General features: G+C 40.9%; 1 protein-coding gene across 1 annotated transcript; it reads right to left on the minus strand.

Annotated features, from left to right (window-relative positions):
• Positions 1-1,005: 1,005 nt before the first annotated feature.
• Positions 1,006-12,155, minus strand: insig1 (insulin induced gene 1). The gene is made up of 6 exons (XM_088918542.1): positions 11,932-12,155; positions 11,278-11,618; positions 8,683-8,807; positions 7,621-7,787; positions 6,908-7,007; positions 1,006-2,872 (listed from the first exon to the last, which is right to left on the minus strand). Exons 2-6 carry the CDS (start codon positions 11,609-11,611, stop codon positions 2,843-2,845), a joined length of 756 nt encoding a protein of 251 aa, XP_088774668.1. The 5' UTR covers positions 11,612-11,618; positions 11,932-12,155; the 3' UTR covers positions 1,006-2,842.
• Positions 12,156-12,814: the final 659 nt, after the last annotated feature.

Below are 12,814 nucleotides of genomic sequence, written 5' to 3' on the forward strand. Positions count from 1 at the left end.
AAAAGCTTCGAAGAGACTTCTCTGTAATAATTGTGAAGTTGAGCTCAGGATAAGCTTAAGGCACGGCACAGTATCGAAGACACAGGTTATGCATGAGACATTTTGAACTAGACCAGCACTCATTTATTCTGTCAGTTTTGACACAGATGATCAAAATAAGTTTTAAACTGGATAAAAAAATAAAATAATTTAAGCCCAAAGAGCAATTCATAGAGGAAGGATCTCTCCATCTACTACTGAAGTGCAGCACTCACCTTTGACGATCTGAATCGGTCATTATGCAACAATAACCCCACTACACAGCCGATAAAGGGAAAATTTGCTTCAGCAGTTGAATTGCGGTGCAACTTTAGGGAAGCTGGACCATGCAAGACCAGGGTGGAGTCTAGCCAAGACACTGAAGCCAACACCCTCCTTATGAACAGTCCATTGGGACCTTTGATGAGCAGTCAGGACCTCAGCTTAATGGCTCATCCTGAACACATCTTACAGAACAATGTGAACATTCTGCACCACTTGAAAGAGTATCGCCGACTAGTGCAGAACATAGTGCAACACAGAGCAGCAGTCCCACTCTCTTAGACCTGTCCCATCTCAGGACTAACCACGCTCATGACTGGTTAGTTTCCAAGATCTGAGGAGATCAGCCTGCAAGGTGCAGAGATGCAGCTCAATTGTCACAAATAACCTAAAAAAAAACTTAAATATTGATGCTTCAAGTAAACAAAATATGATTTAGAAAACTATTATGGTATATGAATCTACCTTGTTTAAATGTTGCTGTCTTTCTTTATATTGTAGTAGTCAATACCTTAAGTTATGATGAGCACATCCACCTCAAAAATGGTGAATTGAACTGATGAAGAGTGGAAACACCAGAGAAGTATTCATGTGGCATAAAGACTATCCGACAGTGACTGGCAGGTAAGTACAAAAATAATTAAATAGCTCAACTTCTTTTAAATTAGAGGAAAATGTAAGCATTATTTTTAAGAATTCAAACAATTTCACAGTTAAATATTCTTTATTTTTCATTTAGTAATGCAGAACTGATACACAACTGAATACACAATATGAAGCACCCTAAACTGAACTTCAACCCCCGCCCAAAAAATAAAGCTTTTTTTTTTCTTACCTTCGTTTTGGCCACCCTGAGCCGAGACAGGGAATAGATTCAAATTGAGCAAATATAGCAGCATTTCTGTGTGAATATAAGCCTTTAAAATGTACTTCACCACTTTCGATTTCTACCTCTCATTTTCAGTGTTCCTCAGCATACTGAACCCAACTGAGTCTTGCAAACGCATGTTTAAACACAAATATAGTAAAAAGCACAATTTGTCAATTTCAGTTCTCTTACAGTGGTAAAGGTCAGTGGTATTTACAGGAAGCTATCATTTATGAACTTAATGACAGCATTAAAAAGATTTAACTTGGAAAATAACTTCTGACAGCTAGGGTTTAAAACAAAGGAAAGCATTGGAAAGATATTATTGCGTGGTTTATCACCTTGCTGCTTAAGAACTGAAGGATTCTCAATTCATGTAACAAATGGCAGAAATAATAAATATACAAAAGAATACAAGGCTCTGGTATTAAATAGATTGCACTTTAATCATCTAGACCCAATAACTGCTAACTTGGTCTAGCATGGCAATAATATTCCGATTAGATACAGAAGCTATTACATATGCAAGCTATAAACAACATATTTACAAATAATAAAACTTTAATAGTGACAAAAGCACTCAATTCTATTATACAAAGGCAATCATAGATTGCAAATTTTCTAAGGCTCTGCAAAAATGCCTTTCTTTCCTATATATGAAATACTCCTTGGCTTAGAAGCGTTCGCCTACATGGTTAACTTTGTATCAAATTTAGGTTGAAATGTTCAAAAAAATAAGACATTTTATAAATTTAGAGAAAAGGAAACCAAGTGAAAAAATAAAGAATCTTAACAATGTATTCATATACAGTAAATGGAGAAAAAAAACAGTGTGGTAGCCTTAGAGGCTTCATTAATCACTTCAATTTTGATACTGATAAGGTTATTGTGATTATTCAAAATGTTCCTTAAAGATTTACATTTTCAATGCACCCCTTCTGAGACATCAAGGAAAAAAAAATCCCACTGCCTATCTACTTGAAATGTTCAAGGAGTTTTCAGCCACGTGCCTATAAAATCTTCCTGCAATGGGTTACAGTATATTAGATTTCAATGAAACATTAAAATAGGTATGTTTTCTTAAATCAGATTCTTTGCCACAAGCTTAGAAAGTCCAAAGTCTATAATGCACTTCATAATGCTGGTCTCAAATGAAATGTCATTTTCTCTATATCAAAATATTTACACCGATGCCAAAAATCTCGACTGTGGCGATTTTAAATACCATTTTAGACATTTTTGCACAGCCCCGAAATATTTCCCTTTCATTGACAGAAGTTTACACTCGTGCAAAACCAAAACAAAAAAGAAAACTTTTGTAGCACCACTCCTCTTCTCCCAGTATTCCAGACCTACTCTCGCACCACAAGTCGATTCTTCATAAAGTCAGTCTCTAACTCAGTCCCTCTTCAAGGGCAAAACACAGATCTGCTAAACACAGGAACGTGAGCTGAGCTGCTAAGAATGGAAAAACATTTTGGCCACACGGGTTTGTGAGACTCTAGGATTGGCACATTTGATCCTGGGTGTATTTCCCCACTTTTACTTAAAGGTGATTAACTTCAATGCCCGACATCTGTGATGATCTGGAGGTTGAGTACAGAGACGCTCTCGGTGTCCTGACGCTCCACACTGGCACCATGTCCCCTTCTTCTCTGCTGCTCCATCACTTCTTTAATCACTGTGGGGTTTCTCCGCACCACCCTGTGAAATAAAAACAGGATTTATTAGAAAAGATCCACATTTTAGCATTCTGGAAAAAAAGAGGGACTCTTCCTAGATCCCCCCCCCCCCCCCCACTAGGAAGCACTCTTAAATCAGGCTGTACAGTCAGTGCTTTCCAGGGATCAGCAGGAACCCAAACTACAGCAGAACACACTGTTCCAGCTAGCAAACCTACTGGATGTCAAAGGATGAACACACAATCTTAACGACGGCCAACAAGATTCATTCCGTTCTTCCTTTTGACCATCCTAAGCTAAGACAGGGAATAGATTCAAACTGACCAAATACAGCAGCATTTCTGTGTGAATATAAGCCTTTAAAATCTTCTTCTCCACCACTTTTGATTTCTACCTCTCATTTCTAAGGTTCCTCAGCAAAGTGAACCCAACTGAGTCAAAAACATTGTAACAGCATCACTGTCTTTTAAGTTTAAGTTATACTTGGGGAAACTGTTAATCAAAGCTTTGAACAATACTGTTCAAATTTGCACTGCCCACCCTAATGAAGAAGCATTTTGTCTGAAAAAATTGTGATGAATTTAATACACTAAAATTTTGAAAAATTCAAGACGTGGTAAGCACTACTGTTTCTGCCTAACAATGTGAAGAAAATGATAGGTGTTAATTAACAGGAGAAACTGCTTTCAAAAGAAAGCTACTGGAATGATTTACACATAATTTCTCCAATGACAACACAGGACATGGTACATGTGTTTCACTTTCTGTTGTAACTGCAGTGGTACACATAGGTTCATCTCAATGAAAATGGAGAATATATAAAGGCAGAGCACTCCTTAGCAAGAACACAATCGGTATTACTAAAAACATATAATTTAGTATATCATATATAAAACAAGGTAAACATTTTCATTTGAAGTAAAAAAACAACTAATTCCAAAGTAACACACAATACAATTTACTGTCCTGTGACTCATCTTGAGTGTTTAAATAATGAGCTGCCAATCCTGCTTCTCAGTGTTGACTGAAAGGATCTGTCTTCACAATGGATGAGATTCTTATGGAATCTTGTGGATTTATATTAAGGAAAAAGTGGCTACAATTAAGAGGCATCCGACTTTGTCCAGTCTTTAGAACTTTCTTTGATATATCTAGGCTTCTAAAGTAGCAAGGTATATTTAAGCCATTTGTTATGTTGCTTAATTCACTTTTGCCTTCTCCTATTTATGGTGTGAATGATTCAGTGACATTTTCTTACAAGATAAGAACTCTTATCTGAAATTGTATAAACAAACCGATACTACACTAATAACCAAGTATGGCTTATTTCCACTCCTTATCATCCTTTAGAATGTTGCATTATAGTTAATAAATCTTTACACAGAAGCACACATACAACCTGTATATCTTGATATACAATGTGTTGCTCTACAAATCAAGTCTCAGAATTGAGGTTCAGGTTTAAAAATCAAAAGCTACACATCGGCTACTGCATATTCAGAGAAACCACATTTTGAAGATCATGGCAGTTAATTATCCGTTATGCGATTTTAACACGCTGCAAAATCAATCTTTAAATCTCTACTAGTAACAAATGCCAGTGCCGTTTTCAGGAAGCTTTCTCAAGGGAAGAGCAATGTGACAAAATTACAAAACTCTATATAGTCTAACTCAACTAAACTCCCTTGGCATATATTTGGCTCTCTATTATTAAATTAGCAGTCTCTAAAGATAAACATGTAACATACAGCAAACTGAGGGGAAAATACTTTGTCTGGGATGAGTTTTGATGATGTATTTATGACATTGGTACTTTGTAATATGACAGTCCTGGAGAGGTTATACGATTTACTTCTGCATGACTGCTGCATAGGCCACCACAGGTGTACTGTGCACGTGGCCTTATAGCGAGATCAGAAGGCACTTAGGCACAAGGTCCAATAACATCTTAAATTGATCTCAAATGGTTCTTTTAACTAATCCTCCTCATGATGTGATGGATTGTTGTCTAGCACCTTCTATTTTATACTCTTAACTTTTTGGGGGGGGGGGGGGGGAAGTCATCAAGCCTACTTATGTTGTTAATTGGACAACAACGGCATCAAGAAGTCTGTGTAGTTCCACACAGTTGTTTTCAAATCGCTCAAGTTGCAGAAACCAATAAAAGACAAATGTGTTCTTCACTTTGAAGATTCTACAGTTATGCAAATGACATTGTTATTAAGTAAACCTGTATCGCGTTCGGCTCGTCTTGACTGAAGAATTTTGGACTGGTATAAGATCAGGTGGCACAAATCAGGACTGTTTCTTTGTGGACTAATAGGTACGTGGGTTGTGAATTTGTTCATGTGGGAGTGATCACTGCAGAGCTCAAAAATGAGGAGGACAATGTGGCCTTCTATTTGATAGTACTAATGGGTCCGTGGTTCTCATCCAGCTGCTTCTTGGAAGAAGCAGGTTATCAGCCTTGACACAGTAAGGGAGTTCACCCCCTTTTTCTGTATATAGACTGTTCTCAGTTTTAACCCCACTTTTAGATTCAGCATTTCCTCTGGTTTGTTTTTCGCTGTTGATTCTAGAGATGTTCACCAAGTTGACTTTGTACCTGTCCTTGAGTAATCTGAATACGTGAATCAGGTCTTTGAGAGTCTTCCGACACTAAACCAGTTTAGTTCTTTTTAGCCTGCCAAAGAAGGACAATGCTTTGAGACTGGTAAAGTATCTGGATGCTCTTCTGGTGCAGAAATAGTTTTGCAATATATTGATCAAAACTACACAATATTCTAAAAGAGGTCCTACTGTTGTACCGTTCATCTTTATGTAACATCCTGAGATTTAAATTCTACACTTTGAACTACAGGTACTAATATTCTATTAACCTGTTCCTTTTTCCTTCCCCATATTGTCTAGAAGTTGAAAAATCATGGTTTAATAAACTTTCGTATTTTTAACAAACAGCTGCTTCAAGCTAATGTTTTCCATTTTATATTTTTAGGCTCTTGCCTAAACGCTAGCAGCCATATCACCCAGCAACTCACAACTGGCAACCCACTGAAGGTCAGCAGGTGTGAGCCTGGTCAGTACCTGGATGGGAGACCTCCTAGGAAAAACTAAGGTTGCTGCTGGAAGAGGTGTTAGTGAGGCCAGCAGGGGGCGCTCACCCTGCGGTCCAGGTGGGTCCTAATGCCCCAGTATAGTGATGGGGACACTATACTGTAAACAGGTGCTGTCCTTTGGATGAGACGTAAAACCGAGGTCCTGACTCTCTGTGGTCATTAAAAATCCCAGGGTGTTTCTCGAAAAGAGTAGAGGTGTAACCCTGGCGTCCTGGCCAAATTTCCCATGCCTCCTAATATATAATCCCCCTCTATGAATTGGCTACATTACTTTGTTCTCCACTTTGTTTATTTTCCAATAAACTATACAAACCTCTTTTTATACTCTCAGTACTCAATACTTAGTTGGTGAATGCTGTGTAAAAAATATATTTAAATCATATAGAGAATAATAACTAATAAGAATTCCTTACACTTATATAGCACTTTTCTGGACAGTTCCCTTTACAGGTTATGGGGACTCCCCTCCACCATCACCAATGTGCGGCCCCACCTGGATGATGTGACGGCAGCCACTGTTCAATTGTTCACTTCCCCATCGATAGCTGGTGTGTGGTGAGTGTACTGGTGCACTGAGTAATGAAGCTAATTCATAGACGGGGATTACTGGGGGGGGGCAGGGGGGATGTGGTCAGGACACTGGGGTCAACACCCCTATTCTTTTCGAGAAACTCCCTGGGATTTTTAATGAAGAGTAGAGATCTCGATTTTACGTCTCATCCAGGTACTGGCCAGGCTGACACCTGCCAGCCCATACCTGATTAAAAGCTAACAAATATATTAAGATATCGTGTCTCTAACAGCAAATATTCAGAACGCAAGGGGTCCAATTTTATCCCTCCCAATAAGGTTAAAATTCCACATTCCAATGGGCTGGTAAAGGAGAGGCAGGAGAAACAACTAACAACAGCTCATGTTTTTAACAACAGCAGACAGCTTACCATTGCTAGCTGACGCCCTATATTTCCAACAGTAACTCCACCCGAGAAGAAGATACAAGGCAGCCAGGAGCGGATATACAGAAAGTCTGGCGACGTGTACCTAGAAGGAAATGGTAACAAAGCAGATTAGATGCAATGGCACAAACTAATGCTTGCACACATAAAAAAAACACTTCAAGACAACTATTTTAGCATGCATGACAACTTAACTAGCTCTACTGTGCAATCTCTGAGGGGAGCAGTATTAAAATTTAATGCTGGAAAACAAAAAAAATAGCTCCATATCTTCGGCAGAAAACGAAACCTTTTAAGCGCCACTCATTCTGGGCCCCTTGCTGACGCCTGCTTCCTAGAAACACTACAGGATGTTTTTGATGAGGAAGCACGTTGTGAGGTAGGAGGACAGGTAATTGGGCAGACATATAAATGTAGGGTTTCCAAACCCGAGTAATTGCATGCATTTTTATCCTTTGAATGCGTCTGCCTTGCTTTGATCACCTCATGTTTTTGGCAGAGTGCAACATCTCCGAAAACAAGATGATATAATAATAATAATAATAATAATAATAATAATAATAAAAAAAGGCAGAAACGCAGCACCGCATTCAACGCGATCCACCGGCACTCCAGCCTCGGAGGACACAAAGGGTTTCCAACGTCTCGTCTATAACAGCCAGGTATAATTGTAGGATGCAGCGAAAAATCAAACTTACTGATACACGCCATTGTACACGAGGAACTGCGTGATGAGTGTGGCAAGAAAAGCTATTGTAATTCCCAGTCCAAAGCCACTTCTTGATCGGTCAAATGTCCACCACAGCCCCAGTGAAAGGGCTGCTAGGGTGAGTGACAGCTGAACATTGTTGGCAAAGTCCAGTTTCTATGAACGCATGAGTTAAAGGAAACATGCATCATATCACTTTTTTATACATGGGTTATCGGTATTGTCATCAAACATGTATCACAAGAAGCAGAGGAACCGTCTTAATATAAAGTTGTAAAAATCAATGCAAAAGCCATCCACTAACTCGAACAGTAAATTGATACAGAATTGGACTCAAGTGAGTTTTGTGTCAATGGTACAAGGCAATGTAGACTTTTTTTTAATCAAACATCAAATAATATCACATTCAAAGCTAAACAAATGCCTAAATATTAAAGTTAAAGCCACTTTTTAGCCATTTTAAGGCATAATTTTTTTAAAATAATTTTGCAAGCCAACTTCCAAGTAAGGAACTACCCACACTAAAGATGTGAAAGTTTTTTGCAGGTTTATGTACTTGAACTGTACAAATCAACTTAAAAATCAAAAGAGAGCTACCATAATGTTAGGATGTCCAAGAAACAGAAACTTAAGACTCAAATCTTTTGATCTTATTTCATCAGCTTGAGAAAGTTTTTATCGTGTGGTATGATCTGTTGCAGTAATCGCTTACCATAAGAGCAGGACACATTTTGCTTGTAAACAAAGGCATGTGAACCCTGACTTAGAGAGATGAGAAGCTTAAAATCATGTGATAAGGTACAACAACGCCAGTTAAATATAATGGTGACCATGGGAGTTCCTAAAATTGTTTGCCTGCTTTAAAATTGTTCTTTTTAGCATGGAATAAGCCTATTACTTGTTCCTTTGCAGCCTACGCATGCTGATGCAGCTACCCACCTGAACTACTTAAAATTGTTCTACTGTTTTAGCTAAAGACCTTTTACCCAGTTTTGCATGGCTGGGGAAAACCAGGCCAAAAAGCCACAACTCCTTTATTCTGAAAGGATACAGCACTGGCATGATTGATCCCAACAAACACCGCGATGCAGCGCATGACACTGGCCCATTCCCTCTTAAACTTGTGGGGCTCCCCAAGATGGCTGTCAATGCAGGGGTACAGCAGTCCTACCACAGCTGCGGGAAACAACCAAAACAAAATCACAGCATTAGTACTTCAACACACACACGGGAGGTGAAACATAAAATTCAAAGGCTGCATCTGACAAGCACTTATAAAAAGTATTTGGCACTGGTATGATCTGAGAACAGTGCAGGTACCCATCCGAGAACAGCCCTCAGGAATTCGCTACATATTTAAAAGTGCATGCTACTTAAAACTAGGTATCTGACTAAAATCAATTGTGTAAAAGTAAAAAAAGCTTACTGTTCATATTTTTCCAATCACTAAACGTTCACCATTATTCAATAGATTAATGTGCAGTGGATCACTCAATCACAGAAACCAGCTGAACAGAAAAAAACAGGACATAATAGGTGCAACATTAGAAATTTAAAGGGGTGGTTGTCTAATAAAATACACAAAAATAAGCTTTCACTTATAGCATAAGGGCGGTAGACAATTTGAGAAGATAAGGGGAAAAAAAAAAATTGTTACATCAACAATCTTAAACACTGCCTGAAAGTCAAACACAGCTGCAAAGCCTTATATACATCAACACCTGAAATACACTTTATAGCAATACGGGCATCTGTAAATCCACTTCTACTTTGGGTTACCAGATAAGGGCAGAAGTTATTAACATCCCTGTATAAGACAAGGGCACAATGTATAACAACATAGCCTCAAAACCCAATTTCGTTGTTCATAGCCTCTCCACCATCCATCCATATTCTCCTGTAAATGTTAGAAGTGGTTTGGCAGGGATTTCTAAAGACTTTGTAACTTTTAATCAATTAAAGCAAGTCATTTGCTCAGTTAAGGTGTTTCGTCATTGGGGCCTTCGTTCCGGGCGAACTCGTCGATTATTTCACTTAACAAATAGCCTGCAGCCGATCACAAGTGTCTAAAGGTTTTTATAGCAATTGCAGTGGTTATTATTCTAATTTTCAATATTTTTATGATTTTTTATTATAGGCGTGAAATTTCATTAAAGGTTCAGTCTTCACAAAACATGATGTAGAATTTTTTCTAATTGATCAATTTGTCCCAGATTTTTATCCAAGCTAGTAGTCACCTAGAACAAGGTTTTCAAATCATCTCAGGCCCTTGACATGCATATAGTTGAAAAAACTGACCTCTGAGGACCAAAAAAACATTTTTGCCCGCTGTTTTTTAGGTTTTTTTTCATGTTTGTCTGCTGAGTGGACACATTAAGAAATATAAGAAATTTGACTGTTCACACTCAAAGCCAAGGGGGTTAGCTTCAATTTAAGACCTGAAGCAGGCTCCTGCAATGTTCTGCTGCAGAGATATAACAAATGTTTAAGGAGGAGGAAATTCCAGATGGAAATTGGCTAAATTTGTCAATGTTAATAACAGGTTAAGGTGTTTTGTCATTGGGGCCTTCGTTCCGGGCGAACTCGTCGATTATTTCACTTAACAAATAGCCTGCAGCCGATCACAAGTATTTTTCCCCGGGTTTTAAAAATCTGGGGACTTAGTGGTGACCTTAAAAAAAACCTGCCAGACGAGGGACTCTCCGGGGGCCGGGTTGGAGATGCCTGGTTTCGCGGAATTAGAGAACGAGAGGGGGGAGGGTTGGGCTGGTTAGCGGAGCCCACAGAGGTTTTATTTATTTCCCGGCGCACATGACTTCCTTGTTTCTCTTTTATGTCAGTGGCGTGTTCGCGCGATCAGCCAATGGGAAGCCGCCGCCGCAGCTCACCAGTTATCCGCGCAGCCAATGGGAGAGGCGCTCTAGCCGGCCCTCAGCCGGAGCCGTTGCCAGGGGGGCTGCATCGTTGTCAAGCGAAATTGAAAATGCGCTATATTACACATTAACGAAATCGTGTAATAAAGTTACGTTAAACAGATCCATAAAACAGTAAATTAAGGCTTTCCGGTTACACCAACAATAACAAAAAGGGGGGCGGCGGGTGGGTTTGTTAGTGTGTGTTGTAGCCCAGAGGGAGCTCCGTGTTAAAACAAACCACGTTCACGGCAAACCTAAGGGTTTCAACCTTTCTATAGCAGGATTTTCAAGAACTCGCTCTGAGGAACAGAAGGGTGCAATTTGTATAAAACCAAACTTAACGTCTACATTTTTTTCCCCAAGTACGTAAAAGCTCGACCGCAGATCAACACATCAGCACTGCGGCGGCAGACTCACTGTTTATTTTACTACCCCGAGCCTGAAAAGTTTCCCTGTTTTCGCCCGAACTGCTTTTATATGCAGCCTGTTCGCAAGATGCCTTTATTAAAAAAAACAAACCGCTAGTCCAGAATAAAATAAAGCAACGGTTTAGCGAAACGAATGGGATATTTTTCTCTCATGCTGCTGAGACGTTGGGGAAGGGGGGGGGGATTTTATCAGATACCCCCAGTTACCACTGTACCCCGACCTTTCAAGATCACTGATAAAATCGTCGTAAACAAACAAACAAACAAAAGCACCAAGGCGTTGCTCTCGGCGAGAAAACTCACCCGCAGCCGTCCCGCAGCACAGCGGGACCCACCAGGCCGAGGAGAAGAGGGTGGCGAGGACCTCCTCCGGGAACAGCGTGACGTTTCGCTGGACCTGCAGCAGGTTGAGCACCAGGGCCAGGAACACCCCCACCGTGAAGAGCACCAGGCCCCGCCGGAGCAGGTTGGCGGCCTGGAGCTGGTGCAGGGAGCCGTAAGCCTGGCTGAGCAGGGCCGAGATGATCGTCATCATTTCGCCGGCTTTAGACGCCAGCCAGGTCGCGCTGGAGAGGTACTTCGATTTGACCCTCGTCGAACAGGAGCAGCTCCAGCAGTGTCCCTCCAGCCTTGGCATTTGGCAGCTGAACAATGGAAAAACGCGCACACACACACACAAAAAAACAACAACAACGACGACACCGTCAATTTCTGTCGCCACAGATGCTCTGGACCGAGTGCACACGTGTCAAAAGAAATAGGGGGGGGAAACTTTAGTGTTAACTATTCAAGATTAAACTCATCTCGGTATAACACAGCGATATTCTTCAACTTACTGTAAAAGCGCTTTAAAAACCTCACGAGTGTTCTTATACATATAAGGCAAGTAACTGCAAAGCATACGAACAATACATTAAAACCCTGTGAAATGGGCACAGCTGATGCCCAAATTCCTACCTCGACCTCCTACGCCCCCCAGTTAGTGGGTGAGAGAAGATGAAAACTGGTTGCCTTCCACACTTCACTTCTGATGCCTCGTCGTTCAATGCGGCGGCTTGCGTTTTACGGTCACGTCTTTTTAAGTCACATCCTCACTGGAAGGGGGGAACGAACCCGACTGCCGCTCCGCACCACAGCCCCGGCGGCCTGACTCCTCTAGCGCACTTCCCTTGGCTGAAAACAAGGCGTCTGGTGAGGCGCGCCGGCCAATGGCAGCGCGGCGGCCCATATGACGTGACGCCGCACCACCACCTTTCCTGACTCGGGGACGGGCGGGCAGCTTCATGCGGGGAGCCGTGCGTGGAGGCTCTGCAGACAGCCATCACAACACTAGCGACCCGCCGCCTACGTGTGTCGTAATCGATACGACTCAAAAAATAATAATCCGACGATGGCGGGGCGGGGTGGGGGGGCTTGTTGTTTTCCCTGTGTGCCAATGCTCGGCGCGCGAAAATCACCGCCTGTGGATGACACTTCCATTTCTTTATTCACATAAATAAATATGTAAGGTATTTTGAAAGGTCCTGCTAGGGAATAATTATTAATGTCAGATTTTCCAAGTTTAAATTCGTAGCCTTGCGTCCTGTGTTGTGGTGTGACGCTTTCTGCTTATACGAGCGTCATTTTTAAATTTTGTTCATAACGAACCCCCCCCCCCCTTTTTTATCTGTGAATATAAGTTGTGGCCACCGAAGCAGAAAAAACCTGGAAACACTTCCACACACCCGCCCTCGGACGTGCACCGCCACACGCTACACTTCCTAGGACCTGCGAGTGCTGTACACGCTTCAAATGTTGAGAACAAACAGTTACTTCATTACGACATAGAAGTACCGTCACA

This window comes from Atractosteus spatula, chromosome 6 (assembly GCF_055471065.1).
Source record: "Atractosteus spatula isolate fAtrSpa1 chromosome 6, fAtrSpa1.hap1, whole genome shotgun sequence".
Taxonomy (NCBI): Eukaryota; Metazoa; Chordata; class Actinopteri; order Semionotiformes; family Lepisosteidae; genus Atractosteus; species Atractosteus spatula.

Coding starts and splice junctions, on each gene's coding strand:
- insig1 (XM_088918542.1), bottom strand. CDS start 11,611: ATGCCAAGGCTGGAGGGACACTGCTGGAGCTGCTCCTGTTCGACGAGG. Junction 7,788..8,682: donor GGATCAATCATGCCAGTGCT/GTATCCTTTCAG, acceptor ATGCGTTCATAG/AAACTGGACTTTGCCAACAA. Junction 7,008..7,620: donor GTGTACAATGGCGTGTATCA/GTAAGTTTGATT, acceptor ATTTCCTTCTAG/GTACACGTCGCCAGACTTTC.